This window comes from Aphis gossypii, chromosome 2, assembly GCF_020184175.1.
Source record: "Aphis gossypii isolate Hap1 chromosome 2, ASM2018417v2, whole genome shotgun sequence".
Classification (NCBI taxonomy): Eukaryota; Metazoa; Arthropoda; class Insecta; order Hemiptera; family Aphididae; genus Aphis; species Aphis gossypii.
Window position 1 is genome coordinate 43800579 of NC_065531.1, and position 18103 is coordinate 43818681.

Consider the following 18103-nt stretch of genomic DNA (forward strand, 5'->3'; position numbering starts at 1 on the left):
TATATATATATAGTTATATCGTGCATGGTGCATGCATCATGATTCATGATACATGGTGCACCCCACGTAAGACAACTGCTGTGACCAACATCATATCAAACATAATATATCAAACCACGAAAACGTCTTACTCGGCATATAGTGATAAGATGCAAAAAATAAAAATAAAAATAAAAGAAACCATTGCTATAGCCCATTATATTATTGCCCATAGTCGGAATTCGGAGGAGGGGTTGGCCAGAGGGTGTAATTTTCCCCACCCAATGGAATTGTTTGAGAGGTAAAAATCATAGACATATTTATATGGATTGCGCGTTCTCCATAAATACACTCCCTGGTAGGTATATATGTTGTCAAGAATCAACATTGTTAGAGATAGTCATCAATACCTGTACAATGTACATATTATTATTATGGGACCTAAAGTGCAAGTGTGCGACGCTATCGTTTCCTCAGACTGTGGTTATCTTTATTGTTGGACTTTTCTCTTTCTCTCGCTATTAACGGGCATAGCCGATGCCCGATATATAGATGGCCTTAAACTGTAAGGTATTATTTTCTATTAATGTTGGCCCCCGGACAGCTATCTCTGTCATCAGTCCATTTCTTCGTGGGTCATGGGAAAAACGATATGTTTACCCGGTCACCCAACACCAGAAAACAAAACTGACTCGAGTGATGTATAGTAAAAGAAAATCTAATGGTTCACGAGTATACCTCGTGGAATTTCATTTTCTCAATCATATTTTTTTTGAAATATTCAAGTTATTCAGCACATTTTTTACTTTTGTACGCCAAGTGTTACCTATTTTTCTATGCTATATTGCTACGAACGTCTATTATAACATTCAGTTATGCAAGTTGATACGGTTAACGCGTTTTGGACGATAACAGCAGTGCCATCTACTGCTGATGTATTGGACTTTGACGTATGCGAATCGAATATCAGCGACTGTCACTGGATGACGCTGCATTGCATAGTTTTGTACATTATTTTTCAGATTTACGATTTGGAATTGTAACTTGTAAGCCAATCAATTAACAATATTACCTACATAAATATATTTTAATTATCATATTATAAACTACAAAGTTAAAATAAGAGTTTTTATCAATCACTAATAAGCTTAATATTCTGCATTTCTTTTTACACGAATACACGATGACTTTGTGAAACAATAGGTGACCGTCTTAGTAGAACAGATTGATAGATGACAATATACATAAGCCTCATAATTTGTCCCATCGGCGTACTTTTACACCATGTACAAATTTCTTTTTCTATTGTAAGTAATCTTTACAAGTTACACCATAATGTAAGTAGTGTAATGCTAGAAATCCATTAATACAATCTGGTATGAAAATAAAATAGACAGGAATCTTTGCACCATATCAATGTTGAAATATTTTTTGCGGTAACCAATAATTAATTTTTAAAACAACGTAATTAGTATTTGTAATATTTATTGGACGGTTTTAATTTATTAGTTTTATTAAGGGTTTGTTTATGAGTTTGCTGGTCATTGAATAAACATTTTTAGAGTAAGTTATGAAATCTCCAATCGTTTTCAAATGTAGAATTGTTGACTTATCATCAAAGTCAGTTGTCCATTCTTCAATTATCCATTCTTGTAGATGTTTACTCATTTCCAAATTAATTGAATGAGGGTTGTTATTTGTTAAATAAGTTATTATTTTAAGTGCAATAGCTTTTCGAATTGAATGTTCCTTAAATTCACTAGTGTCTCCACCATCAAACACTTGTCCCTGTTGAAGAAAAAAAAACAATTATAATACAAAATAATTTTTTAGAAATAATAACATATGTACTTCTGGACGATCTTGAAGTAACTCTACATCTAAATAAGACCAATATATTAAAGCTATAAGAACAGCAGATGGAAATTGCTTAAAGTGTTCTGTAAACTTGTCAAATAATAATTCAAATGATTTGGTGCAGTTTGTGTCTTTATTCACCAAACGCCACACATGATTTCTTACTTCTTCATTATTATCTTCAGAATAATGTATCATTATATTCCATAGTTTGAGAACTATGGACAAAAATAATTAAAATAATTATACACAACTCTATTAATATTGAATAACTTAAATAAGTTCACTTACAAACAATCATGTCAGAATTGTTTCTAATAAGTAAATTATAATGATCAATAATTATGTCAAGGCAAGCATTTTTGCACTCATCAGATCGTTGGTCGTAGTATATATTGTCAAATAAATGTGTTAATTTTTCTATCACAAATTTATCTAAAGATTTCTGAAAATAATTTTTGTTACATCATGTAAATAGTAAAAATAGTAATAACTTTTATATTGCTCACTTGTGTATACAAATATCCATTTATACATAATAGTGCTTGGGCAATTTCAAAATCTCTTCTAATATTAAACAATTTTGAAATAAAATTGTCAATTGAATCATACTTATTAAAATACATGTGCAAAACTGAAGGAAATTTTGACAAAACCAAATATTTCATATCAATTGACGAGTCTATCAAAGTGCACTGTTGACAGACTAAATTCATAAGACTTTTGTTTGCCATTAGTTGGTCTGCTAAAACTTTGCGATCCCAATATAGATTTTTAAAATTATCCAAGTCATCACAAATCTTATCAGGGTTTTCAGATAAAATAATACCTATAATTTTAAATATTGTTTCACAGTGCACTGTATTATTCATAATATTGTATACAACTATTGAAAAATCAGTTTGAGCTTTTAGGCTGATTGCAAATAACAATAATGTAGCACTTTCCAAATATTTTGATTGTCCAATGGCTTTAATCTGAACTAATTTTTTAACTGATTCCAAGACAAGTGTACAAAATTGTTCAACTGAATCATTATACTGTACATTATCAAGTTGAAGCCATAAACATGTAATACATCTTAAGAAAACTTCTTGAACGATAAAAGAACAATTAGTAAATTGATCATAGTTTGTTATAAGATCTTCAGTTAATGAAACTAATTTATCAAGATCATCTGATTCAAGTTTTGGTAGATTTTTAACCAAGCTAAATATCTAAAATTAAATTAATTTTATTGTCAAAAAATGTAAATACATTATCCATATTTATTAAAATTTGTTACTTAGTATAAATAAATACTTTAAATTACCTGTAATAGAAGTCCGTGTATTGTGTTTTCTTTTAAATGTTCCATGATTAATGCATTGTATGTTATGTAAAGATGTTCAACTAATTTATTTTGTGTAACTTGAGGTGCAATTGATGTTGCAGCTAACATTCTAGTTTTCATAACTGGACTTTGAGCGCATTTAAATATATACGGAATGTAACTGGCCAACTTAAAAATAATTAATTTAAATTTTTTAATTAATCAACAGTATAATGTACAATTACAATGATTTGTAAATATAATGTTTGTATTATTTTAATACAACGAATAACTTATAATTAAAATTAAAATTTACTTGGAAAATACAATCAGTAGCTTCATTAAGTGTTGGATATAGTCTTGCAAGTATTAATAATGTTGGATACAATGAAGGTCTCATGTCCATTGGTGAAAATTTTTTGAATTCATTTAAAAATGTATCATATAACTCTGGATACCTTTGGAAAAATTCTCGACCGGTCATACGATTTTTCCAAGATATTTCAGTAGACGATCGCGGAACACCAAATACGCGATTAACTAATGCACTAAGTAATAATGTAGAAGAATTACGAATCTATAAAAATGTAAATATTTAAAAAAATTAAAATTAGGATAAATAAATAAATAAGTTCCAGAAACCTAACGAATTGAGTAGGCTAGATTACTCAATAAAGAGGTTATAAGATATTATACTTACTGGCCACGATGATGAGTTAAATAAAACTATAGATATGTTAATTGCTCTAGACACAAAAGGACCAACTAGATCTCCTAATTGTGAACATCGAAATAATGCTCTTAAAACATTCAATGCATGAACCACTCCAACTTTTAAATCTTCATTAATATTCTTATTCTCACAAATACCTAACAATGTTTCCATTGTATAGTTAACGTTTTTTCGTGTATCATGGTTTGTACAGATTAGAGCCTAGAAAAATATGAATATAATATCATATCATAATGTATTAAAACTATTAATTTACAAAAATACTTACTTGAATGATAAATGGCATTCCAGCACTCCTTCTTGTAACACAAAATGATTCATCCAATCCAGTTTTAATCTCAGTTAATACATTTTCAAGATATTTCAGAGGAATTTTGTGTAATGTAGGAGACCTAAACAAATTGACAAAAATATAAATCTCGTATGTTAATTATGTGAATAATAGTTTTAATAATGTGTATATTGCATACAGTGAGTTCATTTTAATGTAATACATTGATGTTGGTTATTTTGATTTCATAAAATATAATTTATTGATGTACTTAAAATAAAATATAACAATAATTTTTCAACCTCTAATTGTTTAATAAAAATGTTTTTCTCTTTTATCCTACTAAATAGTGGATTTAATTTAGTGGTTTGACTGTAAAACTTATTATAATACATATAATATAAATAACGATTCATCAAGCAAGTTCACCCCTATTTCTTTTTTTTTTTAATAACGAGTTTATTCAAATTCTGATGTTGGAAATTTTTAAAGACCATATTTTCAAATACTTTTATTTTTTAAACCATTGAAAAATCAGTGCTTTGTTACAACACCAACAATTACATTTTTCAAATGACATAAAATCACTTTTTCATTCTGTATATTTTTAAGCAGATGATTTTTGGAAAATATTTATGTATCTAAATTGAAATTCAAACAAGTAGTTTTTAATGGTAAAAGAGTCTAGTTCTCATTTGAAAATAACTTGAATTAGAATAAATTTGTTATAAAGGAAAACATTGTGGGGTGAGCATACTTGATGAATTATTGGTGTATATTTATAATATATTAGAAAATGACTATTTCCCAATGAGTGGTCTACAATTGAACGTGATCTACTATGGTATAAGTTACAATATAGTATGCGGCCTACCTACATTTTATGAAAAAAAAAATAGTATAAATAAAGTTTATTAACTATAAATTATAATCTATTAAACTATTCAGTTCTAGGCACCATAATTGACGCTAAACCATTTAAATTATATTTAAGCTGACAGTAAACTTTCACCTCGATGATATGCATTAGGAAGTACAAATATAATACGTATAAAATGGTATAAAATACTAGAATGAAAATTTTTTTATAAATGGTAGAGCACAAAACATAAGTTTTACTTAACTATAGTTAGGTAATACACAGAACAACATATTATAAGATCACATTTGGGAAGATAGCCAGCAGGCAAATGGTAATGAGTTAAAAATTATTTTAAATTGTAGTAATAAGGTAGATTAATGTTTAGCATTTATTGTTTTAAACAATATAACTATAATATTTTAGTATAATTATACTAAATACATACTTCCACATAATAGAGCAAACTTTTAAGTATGCAACATATATTTGTTCAAATGCACCTCGGTGTTTAGTTTCAGAAAGTAATAAAGTTAAGCACGAACATATTTGTGTTATCAAAGTATTACTAAAGTCCGAATCTTGTGTTTCAATAATGCTGACAATATCTGCCAACAATAATGATGATTCTTTTGTCGTACGCCAGCAGCAAAGTAGAACCATTTGAGAAGTTACTTGACAATCATTTTGATATAAATCTATTTTTTTTTTTTTAAATAATTATTTATTAACTTTTATATTTTACATTTTGTAATATTAGGTTTGATAGATAAAAATATGTGAAACTATACTTTACCATCCATTGGAATAATACCCTCAGGAGATGAATCATTTACAACAATAGATACAAGTTTTTGACATTTTAAACAAGTTGTTGATAAGTTTTCTATGAAAGTGGCCCAACTATCTTTTAAACAATGATTCCTACAAAAATATTTATTATAGTAACTTCATTGGAATATACTTATATAAATATACAATATAATAAAACAATGATTTTTATTTTTTATAGCAGTTTTAGAAGCAAAAGAAAACTTACAGCCAATTAAGAGTGTTTAGTAAATGCCGTATAGTGTGAATTAATCCATACATTGGGCCTTTTGCTGATGCCAAAGTAAGATTTTCTTCAGCTAGCTCAACTTCTTTTTTAAGGTCATCCAGTAAATCCAATATAATGGAGTATGCACATTCTTCATAACTAGAATATTATGAAATATCATTGAATTCAAATTTAATACACCCATAGGCCATAATAGTGACAAACTTTATATCTTATGTACAGCAAAGAGGTACCCACTTGTCTACCCTTTACTTATTATTTATGCATATTTAATCATATTTCAACAATAATATTTATTTTATACATTTTTATATTTAATATTAGAATATTTAAGATGCTACGGTGTTATCCAAATAAGATTGGACACAACTAGAATAATTAAGACGAAAGCTGTAATATGACATTAAAATTCAAAGTATTCTGGACAATTGGAGTTTTGCAAGATCATTTTTGAGGCTTGCCCGTAACATATAGATGATGCAGAATAAATATTTTTACAAAATATATCAAAATAATTCAACAATCCAAAAAAAAAAAAAAAATGAAGAAACAACACAGTAAAATCAGTGAGGCCACTGCAAACTTTTCATTTTGTACGACATATTATAATGCTAGTCCCTCATTAAAAGTAAAATTTCTATACAGTAAAAATATAATAAAAGATGGTTATTAATTTAATAATTTTAAACTCACTTTGTATTTTGTTTCAGAAATATAACTACTTCTAATAAATATCCTGCTGTAATAGAATCAGGTGGACTGGTACTAGATGCTAATATTTTAGATGTTTTCAACATATCTTCAATTATTATATTATCCTAAACAAAAAAAAAACAATATATTTCATTAATCATAAATATATTTTTTTTAATATGAGTTACAACTAAGTAATTACCAATTTGATCAATTCTTGGTTGTTGTGAGTTAATATATCTTTTGCTAATATTTTATTTTGCTCATATGTATCCCATATACAATTTAAAATTGCAGAGAAATTATTTGATTCATTTAGTCCTATAATACCAGTTGGTAGAAAATATGTTTGAATAAGACGTAATGATTCAAGAGAAAAATTGCGTCTGACAAAATTAGCATCAGGAAAAAGGTTTTGAAAACAAAAATTTTGAGAACCAATTTTGAAATTCTGTGTAGTATTTTAGTAATTTTGAATTTAATGATGAATCATTTTTAACTGTAACAGAAAATTGACTTTCATTCATTCTTATAAGTGTCTGAAATCAAAACAAAATTTATTAAATATTATATTTTCGTTTTAAATTTTTATATTTTACTAACTTTTTTAACAAAGCTCAAATTTGTTTGTCTAACTGACGCCTTTTCATTATTTATGTTATAAATAATAAAGTATTTCATTAGTTCTAACTCTTTATCTGTGAATGGTTGAGTTTTTTTTTGGCATTCCAAAATAAGATTTACAGCAATAAAACGGATCTAAATAAAATAATATTATAATCATCAATAAAAATTATTAAATGACTAATAGACAAAATAATTATAAAGTATTAGGTATATTGATTATATTTTAAAAATAATTTCTTATGTACATTTTCATCATTGTTGTGTAGAGCTTTTTTTAATGTTTCAATATTGGTCTGACTCATCCAATTTCTGTCTTTATTATTAGATAAATAATTTTTTTTTTCTATGTTGAAACAAATTAAATGTATTTTTAATGGTAACTCATTTTTATTACTTAAGCTGAAACATACAACACAACAAAATATTAATAGCTATCAAACTATATGTAGAAAGTACATTTTTTATACATTTATAAAATCTATACAATTTATCTATAAAAACAAATTAATTTATAAAAGTAATGAACTTACTCATAGATGTATTTTGAAACATTTGGAGTTAGTTCAACAGCTTTCGTAATAATTTGTTCAAAATATTTTATATCTAACTTATCTGTCTTCTTGAATAATGGATGCAACCAATACTCAAACCAAAGTTTACTTTCAGTAATTGTATAATGGTTCAACATCAAATTTATAAAAACTGTTACGGCCTTTAAATAATTAATTTATATTTTGAATAACTTAATCACTTTATTTTTTACAGTAAATCACTGCTCAATATTTATGATTAAACATATTTATTGGAGAAAATTTTAATAATAGGTTTTAATTAATAAACTATTTTATAGTTTGAAAAACAATAATCTAAAAATATACTTACTGAATTGTTAGAAGTCATTAAATCTATTAAAGTTTCACAAATACTAGGTAAATATTTAATAATTGATCTAGAATCAACTTTATCTGATATTATTGATAAAACAACAAAAAATGCTTTAGAATTTTTATCACATGTAGATAAACGATGTAATACATAATCTAATATATGTTCATCTAAAAGTAAAATAAAATAAAAATAAAACATTATATACATTTATAATTTAAAAACTATGTAATCTACATATTTTAAATACTCAGAAATACCTTTCATTTTAATTATATTTATCATAGCGTCTCTTGTAGAATGCCTTACACCATCTATAAAATGATCAAGTCGTAACCAAAGAAAAGTGATTAATCTTTCAATTTGATCTTTTTCTAAATTAACTTCACTCTTGGTACATACTCGTTTTAAAAATATAACCAACACTCTACTTGAAGATATTATAATACTGCTATCATTTAAATTGCTTGAAAAATTAAACAATTAAATTTATAGGAAACAAAATATTATGTATAGATAATATTTTAAATGATCACTTAATACCTGTTACTGACTTCCATTATAATATTATATAAATTAATACAAATTGATTTATCACTGCCTGGTTCAATCATTCTTAATTCTTCACCAGTAAAAGTATTTAATATTGCCACACAAAATCCTAATTTGATCAAATCCGATCGTGTTGAAAGTTTATCCAAACACATCTATAACATAAGATCTTATTATTATATTTCTTTTGTAAATTAACTATTTTACCTTCCAGCATTCGAGAGAAGACATATTTTTGATTTGTGAATATACTATTGAAAGGCAGCAGTTGAAAAGAGTTTCCATAGGTAAATGATCACTATCTAACAAATCCATAAAGCATGCATTCAAATACATAGTCTCAGGTAATACATTTTTTTTATAAGCTGTTAGAAAAAAACGAAAACTTTCATGGATGCATCTGATAGCTGATATTTTTTGTGTAGGACAGCTTTCACAACTAAAAAAAAAAATAAATATAATTATAAATATTGTTTAGTTAAACATAAATCTTAAATTGACAATTAACATTACATTTTTACTTATTTTTAATTAATGGTTATTACAATGTATAAATTAAAAACCAATATGGACGATCAAAATGTTTTATTATTAATTAGTGTAATATTAAATATTATATTTTTTTTATGAAATCAATAATATTATTCTTAATCAAACTTATGTATTAATATAATATATTAATTTTATTAATATATTTATTATAAAAGAATAAAATGTATTTATTTGTATAATTAATAGGTTAGTAAATATATATATATATATATTTACAGTTAAGTAACAATAACATAAAGTTAGTCTAAACAATTTTAGTTGGTAGAAAATAAAGATAATTTTTTTTTTTGTCGTTATAAATTTAAATTTTCAAAACTGTTTTATAATTTTAAATAGAATAATTATTTTTTACTAACACTAATATTTCATATGATTGACGTAGATTAAGTTCAAAAAATATCATGACTTGATCAATGCAATTTAAAATAAAATCAGGAAATTTTTCACAACATTCATTCAATGTTTTTAAGAAATATTCTGTTTCAGATAAATTCTGTTTATTCTCCATTTTTGAAATAAACTGACATGAAATAGCAATAGATAATTCTGATTTCCATATAACTGGACATGATTTTAAGCATCTGAAAAAATTAAATAATAAATATTTATAATACTTAAAATCAACACAATTGAAAATTAATTCAGGGTACGGCAGTCAAATCCGATGATTTTAACAAGAACTGGTGGACAGGGCTAAAGTGGTAGAGATTTCGGGAATGTTCTTATCGCTTTTAAATACTCAGAATTTATTAATCATGGAGCATTGGTCAAATGAACAGCGTGCGTTTGCAGTAAAGTGTACTACAAAAATAATGATATATGTGTAATATATGTGTGGCTAATCAAGAAAGGCATTTGCGTGACATAATCTTTAAAAAATGAAGTTTTTAAATATACAACATAAAATTCCACTTGTGTAGTTTTTATTTATTTGGCAAAAAATTAATAAATAATTTTTTTTTCATTTGTTTAAACCGAAGGATTTGACTGCCCTGTATATTATTTACTTTGTAACAGTATTTTTCACTGCATCATCAATACAATGTTCAGTATATATTTTGGCTAGAAATTTTAAGAAGTTGATAACCATTTCTTTGTTACATGTATCTGAATAACATATTTTGCATACCTAAGGTTACAAAAAGAAAAAAAATTGTTTATTGTCCTCAAAAATAAATTTCATGAACAACAATTATATTGTTTGGTAATAATTACACTTTGAATGATGTTGATGAGTGAATGAGAATTGATATTACTTATAGCAGTATCGTATTCTTGTTGAAGCCCTGAAAAATATTATTACCCGATTGATTGTGTATATTTATTTTTACTATTTATAATATGTTATGCTGATTTGTTAATTTATTCTACCTGTGGCTTCTAAAATATTCTTCAACTCATTGATTAGACTTGGATGACAGACATCTGGTCGGAAATTGAGTTGTGAAAAATCTCGTTTTACACTCTTTAGGTTTAACGCACTCATAGCTTTGTTTAATTTTTAAAATTATTGATTGTTAAATTTCAAGGTGTACGGATTCAAATTCAAATAATACTAAAAATTGCCGGTGTAGTATAATATATTGTGTACAGTGTACCTATCATTGTACCACGATGTAGATACACCTTATCTTATTATTATTATTATTTTTAATCACTTGATATCACATTATCACTTAAACGGTTATATAATATGATAATAAAACTATGTTTTTAAACACATTCTTACCTTACACTCAAAAAGTCAGAAATTCAGAATGCACCATGTATTATGTGGATTTATAGTTTTTATTCAATGCTAATGCATGGTACAATGTAGGTATCTACCAGACTGAGTGGTGGAAAATGTTTAGTTCTTATACATTAAAATGGGCCAATAAAATAATTACTCATGAGTAAGTCAATATTTTTGTTCTTTTAATTTATTAATATTTTAAGTTAAATTACCCTTATAATTATAATTACAAATTTAAACTACATAACATCGAATTAGGTGCCTGGGTAACATATAAAAACTTGAAGTGTTAAACTCTGGAATTTAATATCTGGAAAGTAGAAATCTGGACTGGACAAATCTAGACAGTAAAAATTAACTTTTAAGGGGTATGAGTAGATTATAAATATTGTTATAATTATTTCGGGGGGTGTTTTGGGCGTTCAAAACACCCCTCCACCCTGTGTACGTTCCTGATTACTACACATATCGACGATTTCATATAATTTTTGGCTTAATAGGTAAAAGCAGGCGTTTCGCAAAGAATAAGGTGAACAAAAACGCTCTACGCTCGTAAAACCGTACGAAATTTAATTTGGAAACCGTTTGTCCGTCTTTAGAAAATGCATTGCGTAGAATTGTTTTGAGTGAATAAAATATTATTACATGATTAATCATTCATATAAGAATTTTAAATAGAGTCGTGTGTATATATTTGTGTATTAAATAATAATTTTGACAATTAATTTAAAATATTAAAACAAATAGAATAGTTGTATGATAATTTTATTTATTTAATATTATGTGTTGAGCGGTATACAAGATTTCATATAAAATTTTCTTATACTAAAATGAATATATTTTTGTGTATTTTGTTTCTCAAATTTTTACAAAACCATAAAAATTACAAATTACAAATGTTTTGTAGTAATTTGTTATATAGTTTAATTTTTATAGCTAAGATTTAAAATGTTATTACAATGTTCCTCATAAGAAGTTCTTACCACATAACTTAAATACCTAAAAAATATACAAAATTACAAACACAATTGTTTTTTTATAAACATCTAAAGAAGTTCAACATTAGGCGAAATCACATATTTTAATGATGAATTATAATATTAATTATTTTATAATATTAATCAAAAACGTTATTCACAAAGACTCAATAATCAATATCGTCTCTTCAACGTATTCAATAAATAGTGCATAATACTATATTGAGTAGGAAACATTTGAATACATTTAATTTGAAAAATTGCCTACTTCCCAGCTATAATCAAGCAACCGAAGATCAAATTCTGGCTGTGGGACAACATTATGTATATTGTGTCTGATAGAGTACCCATAAACATTTGCAGAACATTTACACTTACATTTCCAAATTAAATTTCGTACGGTTTTACGAGCGTAAAGCGTTTTTGTTTACCTTATCCTTTGCAAAACACCTACCTTTATCTACCAAAAATTATATGAAATCGTCGATATGTGTAGTAAACAGGGACATACACAGGTGGGTGTATTGAGTGTTTAAACACCCCTCAAAATAATTATAACAATATGTATGACCTATTCGTACTCCTAAAAGTTAATATTTACTGTCCAGATTTTTCCGGACCAGATTATTATGGTCCAATATTGTCCGGTCTAGATTTTTACCGTCCAGTTTTGTCCGGTCCAGATTATTACGGATTTCAAAATTTTAAATTCCAATTTTTTACCTTCCAGGGTTTTACTGTCCAGATTTCTACTTTCCAGGTATTAAATTCCAGAGTTTAACATTCCAGGTTTTTACAAGTAAAGTGTACCTACTTGCATTTTAAATTGTACATCGAAATTAGAACCAACTAGTTCTATTTTAAATAAAATATTCATTTTGAAAGAGAACTTTAAAAAACATAGATCCAACGATTCATCTCTCTCAACCATCTAATTGAGAGTGTTTTGATCCCTAAAAATCAATACAATTCTCAATATACCTAATTATACTTAACTGTAAGTTGTTAGTGACTAATTTTTTTTAACGAAATAACTTAACCAAGAATTATCGTAAATAATTTAATCAATTTAAAAAATAAAATATTTTTTGGTGATAATGGGATAGGTAACCTAATAATTGTCACATCATCATGGTTGTGTTCTTTGTCCTTTAGTTTAAGTTAATGTTAAAAGTATATACAAATATAAAATAAATAAATAATTTGGAATTCGAATAAAATAAGTGTTACAAATTATTAAACGTGTATAGTTAAAAAAAAAATGGTGACAGATATATCAACATTTTTTTCTTACTTTTTAGTAAGGTCACCCGCAGACATTTTCACCATGTAGAGGGGAGGTCGATTTATAGATAAACTTATTTATGCTTTTAAAAGTATATTCTACATCTACACATATATTATTAAAAAAAAAAGTAGGTAGCAATTCTTTAGGTATTAAGAATTAAGATTGACATACGTGGATATTGTTAAAACAATTAACTGTCCTTATATTATAGAATAATAGTTTTACATTGGATTTTTAGTTAAAATATTTCGTTTTTACTTCATAACAATACATAACTAACATGAATTAAAAAAAAAAAAAATGTTTTAATTGATGTGTTACATTTTTACGTGAAATGTTTTAATAATATAATAAGAGTTAAAAGTAAAATAACAGTAGTAGTTTTGGAATCGGCAGAGTTGTTAATAATTGGGAGTGTATTGTTTACATACGTTTGTAAATGCTGAAGTGCGAAGGCTGTTGTACCACAAAATCTTTTAAATATTTTAATATTCATTCTTTTTGAACTTGATCCATCTAGGAAATCTTTGAAAGCCGAAGTAGTGATCCACAAATATCCGTTTGAATCAAATGCAAAACTGGAAATCCAATCGAATCTCACTTCTTGTATGTACAATTCTTTGATGTCGAAACTGTTTTTCAAAGTGTTCCAGGCGATTACTTTCCTGTTTAAACCTAGATACAAGTTCCCTGTTGTATCCATGATCATAGCAGTCGATGTGTCTGCTTTCAGTCCTTGGTTGTTAGCATAATGACTTATGTCGTTGATGAAAGGCGCATCGAATACACTCAACGGAATTGTAAATAAACTGTCCATTTCTACGGTTGTGAAGTATAACATATTATCAATTGGAGATATAGTTAAAAGTGCTTCGTTATAGTCTTTAACGCTGGACAATATTTTACATTGAAATTTTTCAAAAAATCCTTGTTGATACTTATAAACAATAAACCCAGAATTGGGACCTATATCAGCTATTATAGCAGTGAGTGATTTCAAGTCGATTGAAATACCACTAAGTACACTTTGAGTAGTGTACATGCTTCTCGGTATCACCGCTGATCGTAACATTTTGCCCGTGTTTATGTCCAGTATAAGCAATTTCGGATCGCAGGTGTAATCGGGTACTTCTAGATCGTAAACTTTACCCACGTCCAACACCCACAAGTGACCTAAATGATCAATTTCAATTTCCTTGGTGTTTTGAATCCCAATACAACTACCTACTGTTTGAAGGCTTAAAGACGGAAATGGTTGTATAGTACCTCTGTTACTTTTGCACAATGTAGCCACAACTCCTTCCTTAAATCTGGGTATGGCCATGTACAATGTGTTGTTCCAAATTTTCATTCTGTGTACAAGATTGTTTTCTGGAATATATGAATGTTCCGTTTCATGAATCGACAAATCTATTTTGTCCCACTGATATACCACGTTTAGCTCACATAGACAAACGCTTAAATAAATATTGAATACTAGATATATTATCATCTTGGCTGAAAAGTGATCGCGCGACTGAGAAACTTATAATACCTAACCAAATGTATACGAGCGTTAGGAGTTTTAACAAAATGTTGTAATTACATTCATATAATATATTATTTAATATTCTTCTATAACATATTCAACGGTTATCTGCATATTTAGCTTCGAAAATTCAGAACACAATCACTTCAAATAATGGTTAAGTAAATTATTCAATGCCACATTATCGAGTGCCATGTACAAAACTACTATTGTCGGTAGATACATGAGTATTTGCACAATAATACTTTAATGATTTAACGACCATAATGGACGTAGACCACTATACTATATAATTAGTAGGTCAAAAATTTTTCATAGTATTGATACTGGGATTTAAATATTACGATATTGATATATACCTATAGTTACTTCTAATTACTGTATTGATGTCAAATCAAAATTAATAATAATAATTTAAAAATGAAAGTATGAAACTTAATTGTAAATATTCAATACAAAATAACTTCTGAAAACTAAAATTTATCGAATTTATCGAAATATAAATATTATAATGCCATAACAAGTTATTTAATGAATTCAAATAATAATAAAAAAAAAAATTTATAGCATCATCAATAAAAAATTAACTCTTAAAAATAATTTCTGCAAAAATACATAATTTTTAAAAAACAAAAAATGAAATAAAATAGGATAAATGGAGTTTAAAAAATTTTCGTAAATTATACAAAAACATAAAAATTATTTAATAATGTTCATAATTGTTCCTAAAATAATCATATTTAAAAACTGGTTCTCTGGAAAACAAGAATTATACCTTTTAGTTTGATAACAGATTGATTCACTTTAACATTAAAGTTAACCAAAACCAACGTAAACTGCTTAACGTACATTTTAGATGTTACGCACTTGTAAGGACGAAGACGTCAATTCTACTGACTCACAATACCTCTTGAATGCTTGAGCTTAGTTGACTATATAGATAAATTATCTGAAAAATTGATTGTGTACACACAGGCGCACTGGGTATATGTTTATGATATGTAGTTTAGTTACACAAGATTACAAGAAAGAGTAAAATTAATAAGTTCTTATAGATTATTTATATTCAAAAAGTTTTAATAAAACGCTGCTGCATCTAAACAAATTTATTTTTAATAATGTAAAAAGAATAATTTTAAATTTAGTTAAAAAAACTATTGTAAACTGGATGTTACTTGAGCTTTATTAGTATATTATAAAAGGAAATAAATATCTTAAACATTTTAAATTGCTATAAATTGGTTGTAGGTATTGAATACTGATAAGTAGGTGATAACAATTCATTTTTTTTAGCCACAAGCTCTCTTAATGAGGATAAATTAAATAATAATACAATGTAATAAAGCCAATAAAGATAATGATAATATATTGATTATTTTCAATTAAATAAAAATAAAAAAATCGGCAGTTTACCTAAAATATAATTAAATAATTGAAAAGTTATATTTAATTTATTTAAAATCTATAAAGTACATATTAAATGTCACTCAAATGAAGTTCAATTATATATACATTTATGCTGATGCATTTGCTATTTAAAACTAAATTGTTTATACAATTTCTTTCATATTTTATAAGGAAAATTATGTATATAATATGTATTACATAAAAAATAAACATAATTCAATTGTGTTAAGTTATTGGTGATTTAAATAAGAGTGTATATTATGTATGGAATGTATGCATTAAACATACAATAGTATATTGTCAAACATTGAAAGTAACCTGTTAACCCATACTATAACATATTATTATAATAGATGATTTATACCTAAATTAGTTATATTGTTTTGGGCGGCATTGCCAATAAAGCGTATATAATATTATGCCGTACAAGCAAATGACATGCTCTGCAATAGTGTAATAAGGCTTAAGATAATATGTGGGACTGTGGGAGAGTAATAGCCGATAGTTTTACAAAATAATTGGAGTTCGAAACACAAACAAATTATATTGTGTTATCGTAATGTATTATTATACAATAATATAGTATTTACTTAAAATGTATATTTTATATTATACGATATGATGCTCGTATTTTATATCGTTGATGCTGTTATTTCGGACACTTTTCTTAGTAGTACACGGTAAATTTAATTATAAAAAAGGTAGTCAAGTGGGTGCCGCCAGGACCGAACTAGGCAGAGTCCGGCTCATTATCCCAGATATAACAGTGGTCTATATTCATGTACCACTACAAGGCACAGACCCAAAATTCAGCCAAAGACAGTGGCCCACTGTTCTTTACGACAATAGGCTTATTTATGTTTATAAAAACAAAAAAGTAAAAGGATTGAAAATTTCTTAATTTATATAATAATTAATAACCTTCCCATAATGAGAAAAAAATATGGTCGAAATATTTTGAAATTTTTATCGTAAATAGAGAATGATAATTTAAACGTTTTATGAAAATGTCATGTATTTACTGTTATTCGATTTAGTTACACCAAAAAAACAAAACTAATTATGTCGAAAATTGGAAGTGCAAAAATTCCAATTTTCCTGATTTTTTTTTTATTTCTTTTTCGCAACTATCAAAAAGAGGTGCAGTGAAATATTTACTTTTGATTCCTCAAAGTACTAATTAAATCTAATTTAATACTAGAAAAATTGTCAATCAATGTAAAATTAACGAATGTCTGCAAATGTCCCTCAAAAAAAAAAAAAAAAAAAAAACAACAACACACACACACACATTGTAAAGTTAATATACGAGTATTTATTAATCCGCTCAGATGAATCTAAAAATCAAAATATTATGTTCCTTGGTCTTAAATGTGTTGATTTTATAACGATATGGGCGCATGTATATTGTATAAGTGTCTTTATATTCTTATGTTTGTTATCACTATTTAGAAGAGTAAAACTGTTTCAATACCTTAAAATTTATTTCTATTTTAAAATTAAATCTATAAAGTTGGACTTAAGTAGAATTAAAAAATAGAAAAATCACAGTATACTTTTTAAAATAATAAGACAAAATTAACAAAAAAAATTGCTGTAAGAGTGCAAAACGGAGTATCTATTTAACACCAGTTTTTGACTAAAAACTAAAATAGTAATTTTATTGCAATTCAAAAATTTTTAAACACAGCTGGGACTTAAAACTATTCATTATTAATAAATGTTATTATTATTTTCTATGCACAATATAATTTCATAAATATTTACATTTATTTTAAAATATTTTTA

At 26.2% G+C, this 18103-nt stretch overlaps 2 protein-coding genes across 2 annotated transcripts; both read right to left on the reverse strand.

The window, feature by feature from the left end:
- Positions 1-1447: 1447 nt before the first annotated feature.
- LOC114130601 (thyroid adenoma-associated protein homolog) lies at positions 1448-11145 on the reverse strand. Its single transcript, XM_050200787.1, is given in 25 exon segments — positions 1448-1767; positions 1831-2054; positions 2128-2281; positions 2346-3053; positions 3149-3337; positions 3465-3725; positions 3849-4082; positions 4150-4273; positions 5460-5709; positions 5808-5935; positions 6051-6209; positions 6765-6889; positions 6967-7194; positions 7196-7303; positions 7368-7523; positions 7637-7790; positions 7922-8103; positions 8274-8446; positions 8537-8742; positions 8820-8983; positions 9036-9267; positions 9737-9961; positions 10388-10509; positions 10596-10666; positions 10752-11145. Coding segments are annotated over 25 exon segments (4983 nt in total). The 5' UTR covers positions 10867-11145; the 3' UTR covers positions 1448-1476.
- A 772-nt stretch (positions 11146-11917) lies between these two features.
- Positions 11918-15289, reverse strand: LOC114130617 (major royal jelly protein 5-like). Its single transcript, XM_027995624.2, has one exon. It carries the CDS (start codon positions 14870-14872, stop codon positions 13706-13708), a length of 1167 nt encoding a protein of 388 aa, XP_027851425.2. The 5' UTR covers positions 14873-15289; the 3' UTR covers positions 11918-13705.
- Positions 15290-18103: the final 2814 nt, after the last annotated feature.